This window comes from Delphinapterus leucas, chromosome 10 (assembly GCF_059928025.1).
Source record: "Delphinapterus leucas isolate spDelLeu-1000000601 "Yukka" chromosome 10, BTC_Dleu_Yukka2, whole genome shotgun sequence".
In the NCBI taxonomy this organism is placed as follows: Eukaryota; Metazoa; Chordata; class Mammalia; order Artiodactyla; family Monodontidae; genus Delphinapterus; species Delphinapterus leucas.
Genome location: NC_143138.1, coordinates 68759894 through 68779536, shown reverse-complemented (window position 1 = coordinate 68779536; position 19643 = coordinate 68759894). Strand labels below are relative to the sequence as shown.

General features: G+C 52.2%; 2 protein-coding genes across 4 annotated transcripts in view; one reads left to right on the top strand and one right to left on the bottom strand.

Annotated features, from left to right (window-relative positions):
- The window catches only part of NISCH (nischarin), a 42851-nt gene extending 28183 nt beyond the window's left edge, over positions 1-14668 (bottom strand). For 2 of the 3 annotated variants that reach the window (XM_022572927.3, XM_022572928.3), the window contains exons 1-7: positions 14480-14668; positions 12210-12293; positions 11340-11522; positions 3674-3722; positions 2506-2669; positions 2034-2129; positions 635-730 (exon numbers count right to left, since the gene is read on the bottom strand). In XM_022572927.3, coding sequence (XP_022428635.1) covers positions 635-730; positions 2034-2129; positions 2506-2669; positions 3674-3722; positions 11340-11522; positions 12210-12293; positions 14480-14575 — 768 coding nt within the window. In that variant the 5' untranslated portion in view covers positions 14576-14668. The remainder of the gene's footprint in view (positions 1-634; positions 731-2033; positions 2130-2505; positions 2670-3673; positions 3723-11339; positions 11523-12209; positions 12294-14479) is intronic. The other variant, XM_022572929.3, reaches the window with a different exon arrangement.
- On the top strand, positions 14574-19138 carry TNNC1 (troponin C1, slow skeletal and cardiac type). The gene is made up of 7 exons (XM_022572479.2): positions 14574-14632; positions 14718-14916; positions 17694-17724; positions 17946-18092; positions 18373-18487; positions 18713-18849; positions 18932-19138. The coding sequence occupies exons 1-7, from the start codon at positions 14574-14576 to the stop codon at positions 18961-18963; spliced, it is 720 nt and encodes a 239-aa protein (XP_022428187.2). The 3' UTR covers positions 18964-19138.
- Positions 19139-19643: the final 505 nt, after the last annotated feature.

Here is a 19643-nt window from a genome sequence, read left to right as displayed (position 1 = left end):
CAAGGCTGCCTGACACAAGCCTCCTCCTTTCAGCCAGTAGCCTCAAGACAAAGACTTTTCACCAAACCCAAATCTTGATCAGACACTCTAAGTTCTAAAAGTGCCACAATGTTTCTTTCTAGAAGAATTTTAACATTACTAAGATGCAACCCATAAAGAGAGAGATCTCTTACACTCTCAGTTTGCATATTTGTGTCACTCACATACAAACAACAGGGCCCAGCATACACAACTTGGCCTGTCTACTCAAGTCCACTGAGAACAAGATACGAACGAGTGCCACACCAAGGCTTTTTATGTTTAGAGAAACATTTCTATCAGTCCACGTAATAATTGTTCTGACACTTGCCGCTACTAAACAATTTGGTTATTAAAAAAACAGTGGCTTTTTCCATGGGGAGGGGTTACCCAGTTCCTTAAAATCTCTCGTTTAACAGTGTTGATTTTGGACTGAAGCGTCCCAGGGACCGTCGAGCACTGGGAGGTCCCACATGAGTGTGCGGCTGACCAGAGAAAGTCTGGCTTCTGGCTCCTGACAGATGGCAGCAGAGTTCGCATGATCCTCCATGGGAAGACCACAGTGCAGGACCCTGCCCCTCAGACAGCACCCTGGGCGGTAACGGGTTGCACTTACCTTCATGGAAGTTGCTGAGAAGCGGACACTCATCGTGGCCAAGGTGGGCTTGGACGCGACCAGCCCCCGGATGCGCTTGGCATCACAGTGACTTATCTGGAACAAGAACAGCTACGTCTCAGAAACGGCATCACTGCTCCACCAGAAGTCCCGGGAAGTGGGTATTCACCCACACACAAAAGGAGCACAACCATCGGTGACCCCGAATCCTTCGAGACAGGCGGTGACTTAAACCTTAAGTCTCTCCTTTCCTCAATTTTTAGTGTTAACTAAACATTCTCTGAAGTAGCTTATGAGATAATGAACCATGAACTCCATTTTCTCTGAAGGGCTGCTTGGGGCTTGGCAGCTGGGCACAAAGTGAGGGCCAGGGACACCAGAGCTGGAGAGCCGATGACTTCACCAGCCTCACTTCACTGGCCTCAGCGGCCCTGCAGGAGGAGGGAGGGGTACAGGCCAAAGCACGCTCCCTCAAGCCACCTGCCCAAGTGCTACACACCCCGCCCGGCGGAGCCTCAGCCTGCCCAGCCAGGCACTCCTCTCACTTCCCAGCCCCACTCACCTGTGCTGATCGAGGCACAAATGCCCATCAAGGGAATGGCCCTCAAGGTCTCTGAGACAATTGCAGCACATTGCAGAGTCAGACTCAGCTGAACTCAGATCCCAGCTTCCCCCTCGTTAACTGTGTGATCCTGGCCAAACTTCCTTACCTCCCTAAGCCTCAGTTTCCTCAACTGTAAAATGGGAATACAAGTGCCCACTTCACATGGTTGAGAAGGTTCCGTCAAGGAGTGAACATCAGACATGGGGCACAGGGCTGAACACAAAAGCATTGATTTCTCATTGCTGAGATGAGAAATTTTTTATTATCCATTACTGAGTCCCCTCTCATTTATTTAAAAAGTGGTAACAAAATTGGCATTGTGAACCCAGGAGTTTAGCAGTGAGTAATGCAAAGTATTTCTTGTTAGGTGTAGGCATGCCAGAGAGCAGAGGACCCTCCAAACCCTCTGCTGATCTGCCTTGGGAGACAAAGACTTGGAATTGGCTCTGCCTGACCCTCAGGATGGCTTCCCAGCACCTCAACTCGCACAATGAGGAAGCCCAGAAGGAGCTGGGCACTAGTGCTCCATCCTGTCCAAATGCTGCAGGGGTGGGAACATGCAGACCAGCCAAGAGTAGCAGAAGCCCCTCTTTCTCCGCCTTCAGATGGGCCTAACTTACCTAAATGGAATCTGCCACATACTGACAAACACAAAAGCAACAGTGCCTGACAATTAAATCCAGACACCCAACATTGGGAACACTCCATAGCCAAAAATAGGATGGTCAGAATGCAAGACCATCCTGCACAGGCCTCAGCCCCGCCTGCATTCCAGGGGCCCTGGGCCTTACTTACCTCCACCTGATGAAGAGACTTGAATATTGACAGATCAAAAGGCAGAAGCTGCTCCTGAATGTTGCTGGTCCCAAAAGGTCCTTCCGTGCCAGAAACCTACAGCCAAATAAATGGCTTGAATTAGAGATGCTGCTGTAACAACCACTTCCCATCCATGTTCACAGGGCGGTGCTACAGCAACTACCAAACCGCACTCGAAGCTTCGCCTGGCTGTGAGAGGCAGGCTGGGCATGTACTCCCACTCACCACTTCCACGGTCAACAAAGCAGGCTAAAGCGGACGTTTAAAGCGAGGGGCCATTGGTTCACAACTGCCCCCTGGTGCTTACAGCTGAAAGCACAGTGCCAAGATCACCAAATGCAGCCTTCCTTCCCTCAGGGCCCACGGAGTCTCCACACACACATACTGCCAGGCTAGGAGATGCATGCCCACGACTGAGTAGCTCTCCCCGACCAAGCTGCCCCATCTTTACCTTAAGGTACTTAAGGCGACAGGTGAAGTCCAGGATGTGCCCCAGGTCAGTCTTGGCATCCCCGCTGGCGCACGTGGGCTTTCCCTGCTGCAGCTGCTCGGTGACCGCGTACAGCTGCAGGGGCCTGATGGCAAAGACCTCGCCGGCCCCCAGGAGCTGTTCTCCTGCAACAGCCATAGCCCGAGGGGTGAGCACTGAGCCCCAGCCCCATCCCCACTCGGTACACCTGGCCAACAGTGGACAAGCACTTGGCCAGCACCCATTAGATGCACCGAGTCAGGAGGAAGCCATGGTCCTGAGAATGCAGGAGCGGCCCCCCTCCTGAGCTGACTGCATGCAGGGGAGACCCAGGCCACGTGATTACAAAGGAGGGAAGAGCCACGGGAATTTGCAGCTGGGGAACCTCCCTGAGTTAAAAATCTGAGGCACTGGGCCAGGAGAAAGCTGATGCAGGCAGCATTGTGGGCATCGGGCCCACGCTGCAACCTCCAAGATGCAGACGTCTTAAGGTTAGGTGAGGCCTAAGGTACCAGCACAGTACAGGGCCTGAGAGCAGGAGGGGGTTCTGAGCCAAGCCAGACAGACTGGCATTTGGTCCTCGTTTTGCTTCTTCCAACCATGTACCTTCCAACCATGTTACCTGCCTTCAGGCAGGTAACTGGGCCTCTTATCCTCAATGTCCTTCTCTGGCCCTCCTGGAGGGAGGCAGTAAGATACAAACACAAGGCTAGACCACAAGCACTCTTTACATCTTAGCTACCGTTACTGTGCTCTCTGGCAGGGCCGCGACCCTAAGTCAGCTTCTGTTTGCCATCGGAATCTTTTTAGGTAAGGACAGACCCGGTGCAAAGGGCAGCATGCCACCCACCTTCCAGAACTCCACCATAAGGCCCTGGAATAGATCCTGAGCCTGGGATTGGCCCCCGACACAGGGACCCGGGGGTCCTAAGGTGAAGAATACAGCTCCTCAGACCTGCAGAACAGGTAGGTGGGCAGGCCTGGCTGTGGACGAGGTCCAGGGATTTGGGCAACCCCAGGGAGGTGGGCCCTGGTTAGGACTCACTTGGCACAGAGCAACTGATGGAGTTCTGTGCCACCCAGGGCCCCTGGCTGCCTAACAGGGCTGGGCAAGTTGCACCCAGTATTTCAAGGACCCCTGGCCATATACCTTTTTCAAAGAGCTCCTCAGCCAGTGCTGCAGTGATGCCATTAATCTCCTGCAGAGAAAACAAAACCCACAGTCAGGAAATCCACCTGCTCCCAGTCACTGGGACTTGCACATTCCCTGCTATCGACCCCCTCTGCTGTTGCAATGCCAGCTTTCCAGAAAGTAAAACAAAATGGAGAGAATAAACTAAAATGAATCAAAGAGCTCAGAAAGGTAAACAATATTTCCAGCTAAAGGGACATTTGAAATGTCTCCTCCAAAGGAGAACCGAATAGACTAACACTGCAACTCCAAGGCCACTCAGGCACTGGCTGAGAACACCAGGCCCGGGAAGCTGCAAAGCTTGGCCATGTCAAGAGCTGGCTGGGAAGCCAGCAGCTCCCCAGACTGGCCCTGGGGGATTCCTAGGAGACGCATGGTAGAGAGACAGTCCTGTTTCTTCTCGAAAAGAGGCTCCCATCACCCTGCTGGGAAAAAGGGCCTCCCAGAGCTAACCCTGCCTGAGAGGGACCATTTCTACTGACATTCATGTCCCACACGTATCTTAGGAAAGAGCAAGCGCCCGCTCTCTTCCTGTGCCCATCCCTTCAAGCCCTGCAACAGCACCACTCAACCCAGGGTCATGAGAAAGAGGCATGAAAGGATTTCCTTTTAGAGTGATGGGATAAAGGAGGCACGACAAGGACAAGCCTTCAGTCATAGTAAACAGCTAACATGCTGGGGTCCTAATTCACACCAGGCGATGGCCTGAGCACTCCCCACCCAGAGGTTTGCTCAGTCCTCCCAATGCCCTAGGCCAGGAGGCCCTTATTTTGAATCCTGTTTCACAGGTAAGCAAACTGAGATGGACAGGTGCTGTAGTTCTCCATTTTACATGGCTAGAAACTAGCAAAGCCCCACTCCCAAGCACTTGGTCTTGAATCCTCTCTGTTCACAACCAATTGCCTCAGCATTTCAGTGGTGTAGCCGTGGGGCCCGCAGCCCCACATCCTGCAGGTAAGAACTGTAACTAATTGACAGATGGCAGCAAAACGGACTTTCATAAACAGGTCCAGATGGAGGCTGCACAATCGCCTTTGTAACTCACAGGAACACCTCTGCCACCAGGACAAGCAATTCACATGTTTACCGGACTCAAAAGGTACCAGGTTGCAGGAGACACGATGTCCTTTTCCTGTTTTTCTCTTGGTTGCTCGTCTCTTCCTTACCTTTTATACATAGAGGATACTTTACATGTTGTTTACGTGCTACAAATATCTTCTTCCTGTCTGTGTATGCCTTTTACCTACACTCACCCTGTTTCTCCTGACAGAGAGAGGTTTGTCAAGTTCATGTTTTTAAACCTGTGATTCTTTTCCTTTGTCATTTCTGGAACCTCTTCCCCCACCTCAAGATTATAAAATATTCCCCTAATTTCTCCTTTTAGTATTTTAAGGTATTTGTTAAAAATAAAACGTGTTTATTTCATCTGCTTGAAATTCAATTTATATATAATATAAGAATAACTTCCCCTTATTCCCACACATGAACAAAAAGCCAAAGGGAGAAAAATGAGCAAACACAGCTCCAGCGTTAAGGAGCTCAGAGTCTGGCAAGCCACAGGATCAAATGTAAAATGGCCACCAGAGGGGCAGAGCAGGCTCTGAGCAGGAGAGGCTCCAGCCAGTGAGAGGAGAAGGCATCAGTTCACTCCGAAGTTCAACTTCACTCTCTCGCAACAACTCAGTTACCTTTTCCTTGGCTGCTGTGAAGAACCGAAGATCAGTAAGACCTAGGAACGACCTAAAGGCTCATTTCTCTACCTCCACCTTTGAGAACCAAGCCCTGTCTTCAGATCAGCACCTCCCCATCCTGCCTGTAGTCAGAACGCCTGGACAGCCTTAAAAGATACAGATTCCTGGGCTTCCCTGGTGGCGCAGTGGTTGAGAGTCCGCCTGCCAATGCAGGGGACATGGGTTCGTGCCCTGGCCCCGGAAGATCCCACATGCCGCGGAGCAGCTAGGCCCATGAGCCATGGCCACTGAGCCTGCGTGTCCGGAGCCTGTGCTCTGCAACGGGAGAGGCCACAACAGTGAGAGGCCCACGTATCGCAAAAATAAAAAAGATACAGATTCCTGAGCGGCTCCCAGAGGCCTGATCCGCACCCACCTCCAATCCCCAAGAGCAGCTGCCCAGCCTCTCCAGCCCCTTACTGACACTGGGCTCCTAGAAGGTCTCCCGTGGGGAAAAGGGTTCCCTGTCCACCCTTAGTGCCCAACAACCCTCACCCTCAAAGTTACACTTCTCCAGGCAGCTGCCGTCAACACCAGCCCTGCTGGGATTTCCAGAAGACACAGAAAGCCCAGAGACAGTGAGAGCCAAGGGCTCATGCTAAGCAAAGAGCATGTTTCCACTTCCGAACAATCTAAAAAGCAGACTATGTAACAATTTCTTTCCCTGCTCTTGGGCCAGAGGAACTGTGCCCTGTGGCAACGCTATCTACTTAGTTTCCCAGGCTGATCTTCTTCACCTTGGGAGACCCTTAATCAAAAAGGAACAAAGAAATGCCTCAGCCCACAAATCTAGAGCACAGGTCTCTTCAGAGAAGCATGTTCTCTGCCTCCTCAGGGTGCTCTGGCTGAACTGTGGCCTTGTGTGCAAAGGTGAGCAGCCCCTTGCCAGGAGGAAATGGGGTGGGGGGGGACAGTGGGCCCCAGTCTAAGCTCCTGTAGATTCTGCTCAGAGGTCACCTGTGGGAACAGGTAACCCCACCCATCCTGCTGAAGGGACTTGAAGTGCTTCAGTGTCCCACTAATGTCTGAACTGAAATGCATTTAAAAAAAAAAAAAAGGACATTCTTTATACTTCAATTTTTTTTCAATTAAAAAAAATTAGCTATGTTTAAAAACTATAATAACCACCTCCAAACGTGTTACAGACCAATCAATCAGCCACCCGCCAGGTCACATGCTGGTCTGCAACATTGGGCAACAGTGTGAGCTGCACACAAACGCACCATGGACTATTAGGCTGCTGCTCGGCGACTACCGCTCTGACTGAGCATGTCTGTGCATGCAGAACCCCACGACCCACTGCCCACCGAAGCGCAGACCCTACTCAATGAATAACCCCAGTCCAGCCTGACACTCCTACCTGACACAGGCTGAAGCACAGAGTGTGTGTCAGTGGGACATTAACAGGGGACTCAATTACACATCACTGTGTGGTTTACACACACACACTAAGGGCTGGGAGTCCTTTTATAATTTATTTCACGCCTGTGAAGCACGCTAGCAAAAGTCAGGTATATTAGGTGCGTAAAAATTCCTGATGGATAGATTCAAGCCTAAGCTTTGGCTGAGGAGAGTTCCAAGACTGTAACTAAGTTGCAAAGATGTGTTATCACTTACAGCCTCTGTATTTTGCAAGTAAAACAAATCACCAAAGGCTGCCTTTAGGTTGGTAACAGTTTTATCCTATCTCCTGATTTCAAATTTCAAAAAGTGGCTTTGTTCTAGCCAACTGGTTTTAGTTTTATGTATTTATTTTTTTGCAGTACGCAGGCCTCTCACTGTTGTGGCCTCTCCCGTTGCGGAGCGCAGGCTCCGGACGCGCAGGCTCAGCAGCCATGGCCCACGGGTGCAGCCGTTCCGCGGCATGTGGGATCTTCCCGGACCCGGGCACGAACCCGTGTCCCCTGCATCGGCAGGCAGATTCTCAACCACCGCACCACCAGGGAAGCCCTAGCCAACGGGTTTTAAAGTAAGAAAATGATATAAATACCACCGTTGACAAGAAGTGAGTGCCTTTCCTAACTAGGAGAACTGGCACTGGCTGGGACCCGGTGAGCCCCTGCCACGGGCCCATCGCTCTTCTCGGTCATTCACCTTCACCTCATGTTCTCCTGCAATCCTCAAGAGCCCGGGATCATCACTCTCCAGCTCACAAGAGCAACTGGGACACAGGGGTTAAAATGACTGCCTTGGAATAAACCGTCAGGAAGCAGCAGGGCTGGGAGACAAACTCAACTCTGCCTGCCTGTCAGACATCCTGCCCCAAAGAGGTGTGTGCTGAAATTCTCCGTGGGATTCCACTTTACTGAATTTGAAGCCCTCTGCTCTAGGGGCTCTGGGATGAGGTCTGTCCCTGAGGGTGCAGGAACACTAGGGCAGAGTTATATGGAGGGAGAGAGCCCAACAGTAGGCCAGGGATGAGGTGTGCCCTCTCACTGCAACACAGGGCTGCACTGGCCTCTGGACACCCCATCTCAGTTGGCTGGGGAGAGAAGCGGTGCTTTCCTTCCTTGACATTAAAATTCACACTACCAACCTCACACCACACCCCAACCTCACAGTATGTACAAAAATTCACTCAAAATGGTTAAAAGACCTAAATACAAGAGCTAAAACTATAAAACTCTTAGAAGAAAAACACAGTTGTAACTCTCTGTGACCTTGGATTAGGCAATGGTTTCTTAGATATGATACCAAAACCACAAGTGACCAGAGGGGAAAAATGGATAAACTTCATCAAAATTTAAAACTTTTGTGTTTCAAAGAATACTATCAGGAAAATGAAGACAAACCACACAATGAGAGGAAATATTTGCATATCATATTTCTGATAAGGGTCTAATATCCATCCAGAATATGTAAAGAACTCCTACAACTCAACAACAAAAATAACCTAATTTTTTGAAGTGCAAAGAATTTAAATACATTTCTCCAAAGGAGATATGCAAATAACCAATAAGCATATGAAAAGAAGCTCAATATTATTAGTTATTAGCCAAATGCAAATCAAAACCACCATGAGATACCACTTTAAACCCATGAGGATGGCTACCAAAAAAGTGGACAATAACAAGTGTTGGCAGGGGTGTGGGGACATAAGAACCTACACATTACTGGTGGAAATGTAAAATGGTGCAGCCACTATGGAAGAAAATTTGGCAGTTCCTCAAACAGTTAAACAGTTACCATATAATCCAACAATTCTACTCCTAGTATATACCTGAGAAAAATAAAAATATAGGTCTATACAAAAGCATATATGAATGCTCATAGCAGCCTTATTCACAAAAGCTAAAAAGTGGAAACAAGCTAAATGTCCATTAACTGATAAATGGACAAACTGTGGTGTCTCCAAGCAATAGAATATTACTCAGCCATAAAAGGACTGATGTACTGATTTATGCTACAATATGAATGGACCTTGAGAACACTATGCTAAGTGAAAGAAGCCAGTCACAAAGTCACATATTGTATGATTCCATTTATATGAAACGTCCAGAATATGCAAATCCATACATTATGAAAGTTCGTTAGTGATTGCTGATGGGTACATGGTTTCTTTTTGGGGTGATGAATGTTCTGCGATTAGATAGTAGTGATAGATGCACAACTCTGTTAATATACTAAGAGCCAGGGACTTGAACACTTTAAAAGAGTGAATTTTATGGTATGTGAATTATATCTCAAATTTTTAAATCCACACCTCAGCCAAACAGGGTTCCCTGGGTCCACCCTGTCCACTGTCAGCCCCACAAGAGGTGGAGCACGTTGGGAACAATTTCAGAGAGGACATTGATGGGGCAAAGGTTATCAGAAACACTCCCTAAGGGCTTCCAGCCTATAAAAAAGGCTGACAAATCTTTTGGACCCTGTTTATTCAAAGTCATTTGAAGATCTAATCTAGTGATTCTCAATCAGGTGCAATTTGCCCCTCAGGCAGTATTTGGCAACCAGTGGAGACATTTTTGGTTGTTACAACTTGGTGGGTGGGGGGAGGGGACGCTACTGGCATCTAGTGGGCAGAGACCAGAGATGCTGCTCAACAATGCACAGAGGAGCTGCCACAACAATCCTCCAGCCCAAAATGTCAACAGTGCCACAGATGAGAAACCTTGATTCAGTTTAATGATGGACCAATCACCTTTTAAAACCTTGGATTTATATAACCAAGTGGCCCTTTTTGATAACTGTTACTTCAAATACGTTCGAACTGCTCCAAGCAGTAGAGCATGCCTCAAACCAGAACCACAGATGTGGGGCAAGGTCCCAGGCCTATCTCAGGCAAACCTATCTCAAAAGAGCAGTCCAGGCCTTTCCATGCTCAGAGGTATCCAGGAGACCTCCTCAAAGGCCCAGGTCTTAAGCAATGAATTATATTTTCAAAGGGCTGCTTATCAAGTTTTAAACCTAAATAGCCAAACAAAGCTTTCTTAAATTACAGCATTTCTTAAAATACTAACCAGTTAAGTTTATCTGAAAGGCTCGCATAAGGAATGGACATTTCTTTTCACATAAGGAAAGAAAATGCAAAAAAATAAATAAATAAAAATAAAGGCTATAACAGGAAACTACTGCTAACCACATACATTACTGGTATATGCCAAACAAAATCCAAAGATATATATACATATATATCTCCCATCTATAAATGCCACCCTTTTTTCCACATGGCCTCTCCAAGCCAAGAGGCCCATTGCTAGTGCTATCACCAAATTCCCAGGCTCTAACACTTCAAGAAAGGTTCAGCTGTCTTACTCTGAAAATAGCTCAAGACAGTTATTGTTTAAATAAGTTTGGGCCTTTAAGACCACAACCCACAGGTCCCTTCCTAAAAGGCAAGCCTGAAAAGGAAAAGGAAGTTTATTCCCCCTATCTTCATCACACAAAGAGAAAACAATTAAACGTAAATTATCCAAAAATCTATCACCCAAAGACTCCTAGTATTTTGATGTATAACCTTCTAGAATTTTCCTAGACAAATATATTCATACAAGCTTTTTTTTTTTTAATGAAAATGGGACCATACCCTAATACCGTTTTCTGGCCTCTTTTCATACAGTAATATATTTGTTTTCCTACAAATCCACAGCTACACCGTCATTTTTCTAGCAGCATAATATCCAAATACATGGTTGCACCCTTTAATTTTTTTTTTTTTAATGTAGCCTTCTGTTGGGCTTTTGACTGTCTTCAATATTTCGTTATAATCCTGGAATGACTATCTTTGTACCCATAACCTTTTCTCAATCGCCCAGTATTTTCCCTTAGAATAAATTCTCAGAAATGAAATTACTAGCTTTTTAACATTTTGGTTTCATACTGCACCAAACTTCCCTCCTTGAATTTTGACAACTCATCCTGTCACCAGCAGCCCATGACAGTTGTTCCTCCATCCAGAAGGGGGTACAGAGCTGCTCTGAGACATACAGTCCCACTGGAGGAAGCCACCTACTCTCACTCGGCATCCTGGACTCTGACGATGCCCTAAGATGGCAATATTCTGCCAACACAGACTGATCCCTTAATTAGTTTTGAGCTGGGAACCAACAACTCAACAACAGTCAATGCCGAGTGTCAGCTGTTTCTAATCTAACCCCATCCATTTGGACGGAAGGTAGCTCAAAAACCCAAAGGCCATTTATGCTAAACAGAACGCCTTGTGGTGGAGAAAAACCGCTCCGTGGCCACAGCCAATAGTCTAATTTAAGGCAAATCCGTTGATGCACATGCTTCTGTCCGTACCCCAACCCCACCAGGACGCTCCTCCATCTTCTAACCTCAGGCTCCAGCTCCAGCCCACCTCTCCTCAAAGCTGAGGTCTACAAGGGTTTGCTGCCTGGAGTTTTGGTGGCTGTGGGCTTGTAGGCAAAGGAGAAAACCCAAGAGGAACTTACGTAGAAGTGAAAATGCAAGAAGTGGGCCAGCACTCTGGGGGCCACGTCAGGGAAGGTGGCCAGGAGTGTCTGGAGGTAGACCTCCAGATCCTTCTCCCTCTTTTCCACCAAGCTCCTGGAGTTCTTCCCAATTATCTTTTTGGGCGGAAGCAAACTTTTATCGATCTTCCTCTCTGCGACGAGCTGTAAGCAAACATAATGTCAACCACAGACCAAGAGGTTCTGTAACTGTGCAAGGCCAAGGCAACCAGCCTGAGGGCAGGTGCTTATTATGACTTCCACAGCCCCTCCTGGCAGTAGTACCAGAATTAATGATCAAACTGCTGCACCTGGGATTTGGCCTCAAGTTTAATTAGCACTAGAAATACCAATACAATTTCAGATGAGGAGTTCCATCCGGAGGCTTTGGAGACATTTAGGAAAATAATACCTCAAGGTCCCTAAAACCACCATCTTCTCCAAACCAGAACAAAATACTTGTGCTGCAAATGACCCAGAGGAAGGCAGCTCTCTCCAAACGCAAAGGAAGATATGGAATCACAGTCAGATATTAAAGCATAGGTTCTGGAATAGGTATAGTCAGATGGAACAAGTTCAAGCCTGTTCCCTCCCCGGGAAACTGTCCCGGCATCTCACATCCAAGCTACAACTGACAATCTTAAAACTAAAGTTCAAATATGCTCCTTGCACACTGTCTTATGCAAGGGTTGAACTCCCAGAATCCACCAGTTTTTTTGCCAGTTACATTAGCAAACCAGTTTATTGATGTAACTGGCACAGAGCCTGTTTTGCCCTAAAACAGGCACAATGGGAGCTTGGCCTAAAAGCTCCCAAGCCCTGAGACACAGGACCCCAGCTCTCAAGGGTTACCTTTTCATGTAGGTCATGGAAATCGCTGTAGCGGTGCTTGACTGTCCACTCATGGCCGCCATCAGTGACCTGGATGATGTAAACCTAAAAGGAAAAACCGATAGCCCTTGCCCAGCCATCAGTAAGGAAAGTGCCACCCTACCCTTAACGATAGCTGTAGCACACCCAGACCCCCCCAACCCCCAAGCCAAAGTTAAGCTGCTCTTCCCCACCAGCTTCTGCACCTGACCCTTATGAGCAGCAAGGCCCCCTCTCCTCCACGGCCCTAGCACTGGATCTGGCAGGCACATGGGATAAGTCTGAGCTCTATCCAACAGTGAGAAACAGAAAAGGTGGCTATCATATCAAGCCATCTCTTTAGTTTTTTAACTCCAGCCTCATGTAAGTCAAAGCCCAATCCAACCTGAGCTGCAGGAAAGGAAGGCCATTCCTTCTAAGAGAGGCAAAACAGGGTCACGTTTGGCAGGACCAGCTTTTCTGCTGTAATTCTTTCCCAGGTGCCCTGACTGTATCCTAGAATCAAGTCCTTTTCCAACGATTTCAGCTGCTTCAGAGCTGTGATTTCTGCTGCTGAGCCAGGAGTCAAGGCACTAAGAAGCTGATGGGGGGGCGGGGCGGGGGGAAGCAGCGATGGACAATTAAGCCCTATCAGAAGGGAACAGGCCGCAGAGTCAAGGAAGACCTGTGTTCAAAATCTGGTTCTGCCATTTCCTGGCTATGGGTTATTTATGTCACTTATATAAGTGACTGGGAGCCTTAAGTTGTCTGAGCCTCAGTTCCTCCAGCTTAAAATCTGCTAGGTTTAAGAATCAAAGGTAATGCACGCAAAATGCTTTGTAAAGGGCCTGACATATAGCAAGCGTTCAACCAAAGGTAGGTGTGTTAATAATACTCAAACCAGCATACCCGGACAAGAGGACACGAAAAGGTACCGTCCAGTCCACCTGGATCACCACCTCCCCCCACACCCATTCACAGGAGGGACTCAGCCCTGTGCAATGAGAAGGCTTTTTGGAGCAACCCTCCAGCTACATGCAGTGCACGCGTGACGGCCAACCAGCCAACAGCTCAGAGACCTCAACCCTCACCTGGATGAGGCCCCCTGGTCCTAAGGTCCCGCCCCTCTCTGAAGGACGCAGGGAAGGGGGAGGAGAAAATAATCAACTCTGCTGAAGCCTCCCTGGAGGAGCAGCCATTTCTCCAGGGCCGGCCTGTTGCTCCAGGATCCGCCCCCAGCCCCTCTCCACAGCCGGGCAGCTTCCCTCCCCCTCTTCCCGCCCAGGAAAGGAGAAAGAGCCAGAAAAATGACCCTCAGGAGGAGGGTTAGGATGAGGGCCAAGGAGGTGGGGTGAAGGCAAGGCCAAAGCCCCCCCCCACCCTCCGAGAACAAAGGACAGGAGGCTGGGAGGTGCTCAGGATGCCCGCACCTTGGGGCCAGTCCCTGCTAGGCAGCCTCCGAGGCCCACAGGCCTGGTGCCCAACCCCATCCAGACCCCGGAGGGCCTCCAACTCCTTCACAGTCCGCAACTGCCCCCATTTTCTGTCCTCCATCTCCCCCACAGCCCTGAAGCGTGCGTGGGCGGTACGCTGCCCCAACTCTCCCGCACACTCTAAAGCCACGAAGAGCCCTAAGGTTTCTGGGTCTCGGCCTCTTAGCCCTGAGCCACCCCCTCAGTTCCCGGTGTCTGTGCCCCACCCCTCCCCCCATTCTTGTCTCTGCCTCAGCGCGAAGGCCCCAGATCCCTCCTTTACTTTTTGAGCAAATCTCAACTGCAACCCCTAGGCTCCCCCAAATAAGGCCCCGCCCCCTCTACTTCTTCACAGCCTGCAGCGCCCTGACCCTTTCCCCTGATTCCATCCACCAAATCCCCCACTCCTTAATCCCCCTTCTCCGGGACACCCTGTCACGTCCTCCCAGGCCGGCGCCCCTCCAGGCCTAGGGGATCTAGAGGGGCCTCCGCCTCAACCTGACTCCCCTCTTCCGCAGACCCCCTTTATCCCCTGATTCTCCTCAACCCTAGCCTCCTTTTCTAAACGCGTACCCTTCCCAAGCCCCCTCCCTGGGCCCCACCCAAAGACCCTCTTTCCGGAGCTGCGCGGCCCAGGCCCCTTCCCCAGATTCCGCCGTCCCAGGCCCCCTCCTCAAAATCGCAGCCCGCCTACCCCCAGCTCCCCAGTTGCGGGGCTCAGACGCCCTCCCCAACACCCCCGACTCAGGCTCCGGGTTCCAGCCGCCACCCCCAGTTCGGGCGCCCAAGCCCCCAGCACACCGTATACGTGTCCACGAGCTCAGAGCCCACGACGCGCGCCTCCTTGGCCGGCTCGGCCTCCCGCTCGGGACCAAAGCTGCGCGCCGCCGCCGCCATGTTCCGGGCTCGGTCGCCGCCGCCGCCCGGTGCAGACTGGCAGCAGCAGGGGGCGGGGTCAGCGTCCCACCGCCCCCAGGCCCCCGCCGCCCCCCGCCCCCGGCGAGCGCCGTACAGCCATCTTGGCCCCGCCGCCTTCTAGCGCCCCCGCCCCACTCCCCCCTTCGCGCGTAATTGACAGCAGCCGCCAGCGGCGCGCGTGCGCAGGACGCCGGGGACTGTCCTCTTGCGTAACCGGTACCTGCGTGGCGCCGCCTGCCGCGCTCTTTGCAGCGTGGGAGAAGCTGAAGGCCTATGCGGGGACTGCTCCGGGCACTGCCGCTAGGTGCCCTGGAAGGGAGGTGCGATGGCCCCGCACCTTCCAGGCTACCCGAAGCAAGTCACTGCCACGCCTGGCCTCAGTTTCCCTCTCCAGATAAGAAACAGTAACCACATCTCACCTGGCTCTTGGGCTTATTCCCTGGAGGGCACGAGAGGGTTGAGAGAGAAGGAAGATCTGATCTGTGCGGAGCCCGAGCGGGACAGAATAACTCTGGGCTATTTCTTAACCTCTCCGAGACTCGGAGATCTCTGTCACATGGGTTTCTAGATAATTGAGTGGGTTAATCCATGCAATGCATGTCAGGCAGGGCAGGGAACTGGTGTAGGCTCTGTGTGAAGGAGGTGAAGGGTTAGGTGGAAGGAGGGGATATGTGCTGGCCATCTGGCACAAGACCCCCAGATGGAGTCCTACCAGAGCTCAGAATGAGGGGGCAACAGCCTGGTCCTGGACCCAGGAACTACAGTACTGGAAAGGGGAAGCACAGAGAAGCAGCCCTAACTCAGGGGAAGACCCACGTCTAGAAAAGAGAGGTGGTAACGGAACTGGAGGGGGAGAGTCTTACACAGATGGGGCATCTGTTGGTGTATCAATATTTGTTGAATGACTGATTGAGTGCAGTCAAGCCTAGAGCTAGTACTTTTCTCCCTGGGGAGATGAGAGGTCTTGGGCATGGCTCCTCTGGCACCCTTGGCAGAAGGGCTTCAGACCACACTCTCCTGAGGTAGGTCAGTGCCTTCCTTCTCCACCAGTTCCACAGCACCATACTCTGAGCTTGGCATTCGAGGCTTCTCTTGGCCCGATCCTACACTCCCAGCCTCTTCTTGTATACTGCTGCCCCTACTCCAGAGAGGTTTAACTTAAGGCAGGAGCTACCAAGTCAGACAGACCTTGAGCAAGTCGCCACCCCCCCAGGAGCCTCACCCACCCCCCTGGTTGGATAGGAGTTGAGCTAATGTGTATAGGGGCCTGGCCTGAGGCCCACGACACTGGAGCTCCTGTCCTGTCCTGGGCTCACGTTTTCACTCATTAAAACCTTTCCAGAGAGTCCCCTGGGGGAATGGGGGACAGAGGAAAAGAGACCTGGTCCTTGTAGCCCTTCATCGGCTCCTTGCCCTGGGCAGAGGACACAGGACTCAGGCCAGTGTGAGATCACCAGAGCCGGGGGGGAGGGAGTGGAGGATACTGCAGGCAGGGGTGGGCTGGGCGGGGAATGAGATGCGGCAGGGCTATTTAAGCCCAGGGCTGCTGGCAACCCCAGCAGCCTGCCCTGTGAGCCGCCAGTATGGATGACATCTACAAGGCTGCGGTGAGGGATGGGTCTGGGCAGGGCTGGGGTGGGTTGGCCCACTGGGGGCTCATTCAGCTCGGGATGGGGTGCAAGGTCACCCCCAGGAGGTGGTGGGGACCCAGGAGAGGACCCACATACTTTCAGCCCAGGCCTTCAAGGGGACGGTGGGTCTGGTGTTCCCGGGTGTGGAAGGGGTGAGTTTAGGGTCTGTGGGAGCTGTGCAGGGTGGTGGAAGAGGATGTCGAAGCTTTTGCAACAAGTCTAGACCTGTCTCCAGACATCTATAGTCTGTGTCATTGTCTCCTGGCCACATCTCTCTGCGTTTGTGTCTCTGGTCACTTTCCCAGTCTCTTTCTGTCTCTTTGTTCCTCCCAGGCTCTCCCTCTGAGGCTCTGTCGCTGTTTCCCTGCCCCCAATCTCTGTCCCTCACATTCTGCTTCTCACACACTCCCAATCCCCCACCCCCTCCAGTCCCTTGACTGGCTGAAGATGCTGTGGAGGGTGGGACAGGGGTTGTGAGAAGGGGGCTGCAGAGCCAGAATCCTGAGCTGAAGAAGGGGCTTTGAAGTTTGAGGCAGGCAGGGAGTGACTGGGAAGAAGGAGCAGAGCACTGGGGCCCCAGCCCCCATCTGTCCTGGCAGGCTCAGGGCTCAGTGGCTTAGCCAGGGGTAAGGGCTAGCGGGTGGTCAGGTCACCCCAAGTCCCTGCTGGGGCCGCTGAGGGGCTTCAGATGCTATTCTATCTCGGGATGGGGCGTGTTGCTGACCTACCCCCAGCGCAGAGACAAGGACATCTGACACAGACAGCTGTCCAAAAGGGAACCCCTCCCTCAGCCCTGGGAAATGTGGCCCCATTCCTGGGCAGGGAAGGGCTATGGCTGGCTATGGGGGTGCCCCTGCCTATCCTGCAGGAGTCCGTGGAGCTGGGAGGGGGTCACCAGCCCTCCACCCTGTGCCCATACAAGGCCTGGCAGAGCCAGGGACTAATTTTGGCTCCTGAGGCACCAGCAGGCCAGGGGGCCAGATAACGCTGCCCCACCCCTGCATGCCAGAGTCCCCAGAACAATCACCAGGTTTAACTTTGTCCCCTGTTAAAAATAGCCCAGTGGCCACCCCGGTCAGGTTACAGTGGGTGGCTTTGCCCACCCCCACACTGGTTTTATTGTCCCAACCTGAGGGACAGCTGTCTCTCAGGCCACCCAGCTTGGGTTTCGGTGGGGGGTGGGGGCGAAAGGGCGTTGAGTGGTCACTGACTATTGTTACTCAGGGTCACCTTAGTCCTGGAGGGGGTGCCCACCTGTCACCCTGGCCCTGAGCCCAGTCTCAGTGAGGCCAGCTGGGTCACCTCAGGATTCTGGGGGCTAGGAGGGAGAACTGAGGCCTCTACTCTGTGACCTGGGAATGGCCTGCCTCTTCCGGGTTTCAGTCTTCCCACCTGTGGAATGGGTTGGTTTCCTCCACAGCAGTTAAGGCCTGAGCCTGGGTCCTGAGACCTCTTTTCATCTCTAGGTAGAGCAGCTGACAGAAGAGCAGAAAAATGGTGAGTACCCCAACACGCATGTGGGGGAACAGCAGAGCCGGGCTGGGGGAGCATGAGGACCCCAGGCTGGAGGCCAGAGGCTGGGGTCCCTCTCCCTGTGACCTCAGAGGTCTCAGAGGGAAGTGGGCAGGTTAGCAGGTGGCCCTAGGGGTCTGGCCTTCCAGGTTCTTGGCTGCTGAGCCCTGGCTGCTCTGTTTCCCCTCCCCTCCTATTGGACACAGAGTTCAAGGCAGCCTTTGACATCTTCGTGCTGGGCGCTGAGGATGGCTGCATCAGCACCAAGGAGCTGGGCAAAGTGATGAGGATGCTGGGGCAGAACCCCACACCTGAGGAGCTGCAGGAGATGATTGACGAGGTGGATGAGGATGGTGAGCCCCTTTGCCCCCCTGCCCCCGCCCCGGACCCATAGTGCCCCCAACTCTCTGGGGACCTGCATCCTGGCTCTGCCACTTATTGCTCTGTGCCCTTAAAGGAGCTGTTTAGCCTCTCTGAGCCTTGGCCATATCATCTATAGAATGGGCACAATGACCACACTTGTCTCACAGAGTTGCTATGAGGATGCAGTGAGAACAGTGGGGTCTAGTGTCAAGGGCAGTGCCAGCCATTCTGACCGTTGCTCTCCAACGGCTGTGCTGCCCACCCCCCCAGGCAGCGGCACAGTGGACTTTGATGAGTTCTTGGTCATGATGGTTCGGTGCATGAAGGATGACAGCAAAGGAAAGTCTGAGGAGGAGCTTTCTGACCTCTTCCGCATGTTTGACAAGTGAGTGTGTGACCCTTGACCTCTGCCCCTGACCCTAGTGGAACTGGGCAGAGGGGGACAGTCTTGTGACCTCGAGGCCTCAGTCTCCCGTTCTGTGCAATGCGGGATGGGATGCCCCATCTCCCAGTGGCTCTTCCTTACTTCCTGGGGTCTTGGGCAGGGCTGCTTCTTCCCCTCCCCCTGCCCCTACCATGGGCTCTGAGGCCCCCCTCACCCAACTGGCAGAAACGCTGACGGCTACATCGACCTGGAGGAGCTGAAGATCATGCTTCAGGCTACGGGTGAGACCATCACAGAGGACGACATTGAGGAGCTCATGAAGGATGGTGACAAGAACAACGATGGCCGTATTGACTATGACGGTGAGTAGGGGTGTGCTGAATCCCCAGTGCCCATGCCCTCCCCAGCCCCGACCTCTGACCTATGCCTGCCCCTCTCTCACAGAGTTCCTGGAATTCATGAAGGGGGTGGAGTAGACACCGACCTTCTCCCAGAGCTGCCTGTGCCAACTTCCAACTCCAGCCGGGCCCTGGGGTTAGGGGCAGGGGGCTAGGGTCCCCAGGATGTGAACTTGGGTGTGTCCTTGACCACGGGCCCTCCCTGACTACCTCCCCCAGCCCTGTCCTAGGGAATTCAAATAAAGCCCTGCTCCCTGGAGGCCTGGTGTCTGGCTTTCATTCCCTAATCTTCACTAGGGTGGATTCCTGCCCTGACCATTTCTGTCCCTGTCCCAGAACCTGTGCTCTAACCACCCTTGCACACCACCTTCTGCAGGAGGGGTTAGGTTAGATCAGAGACTACCACGCTCCATACCCACCTGGCTCCTTTCTATAACTGCTGGTACCCAGGCCCCGTCTCCAGCAATTCCACACCTGGAGTCTGTCGTGGCCCAGGAATCTGCATTTCACAGGCTCCTGGGGGCCATGGCTTTAGTCAGCCAGTTGGCAGCTGAGGGGTCCTATACTTGGAGAGGGCAATCACTCAGCACCAGGCTAGGCCCTGGATGCCACTTGGCACGGCTGCCATGGCTCCCTCTCGCTTCTGGTTGGGGAGAAGCAGGGCTCTGTGGGGGCTCTGCGAGCCTGTAGCTCCAGTCCATCTGCCCGCTCACCTGGATTTCCTGCCAGCGACGTTGACTCCCCGGGACCGAGGGGCA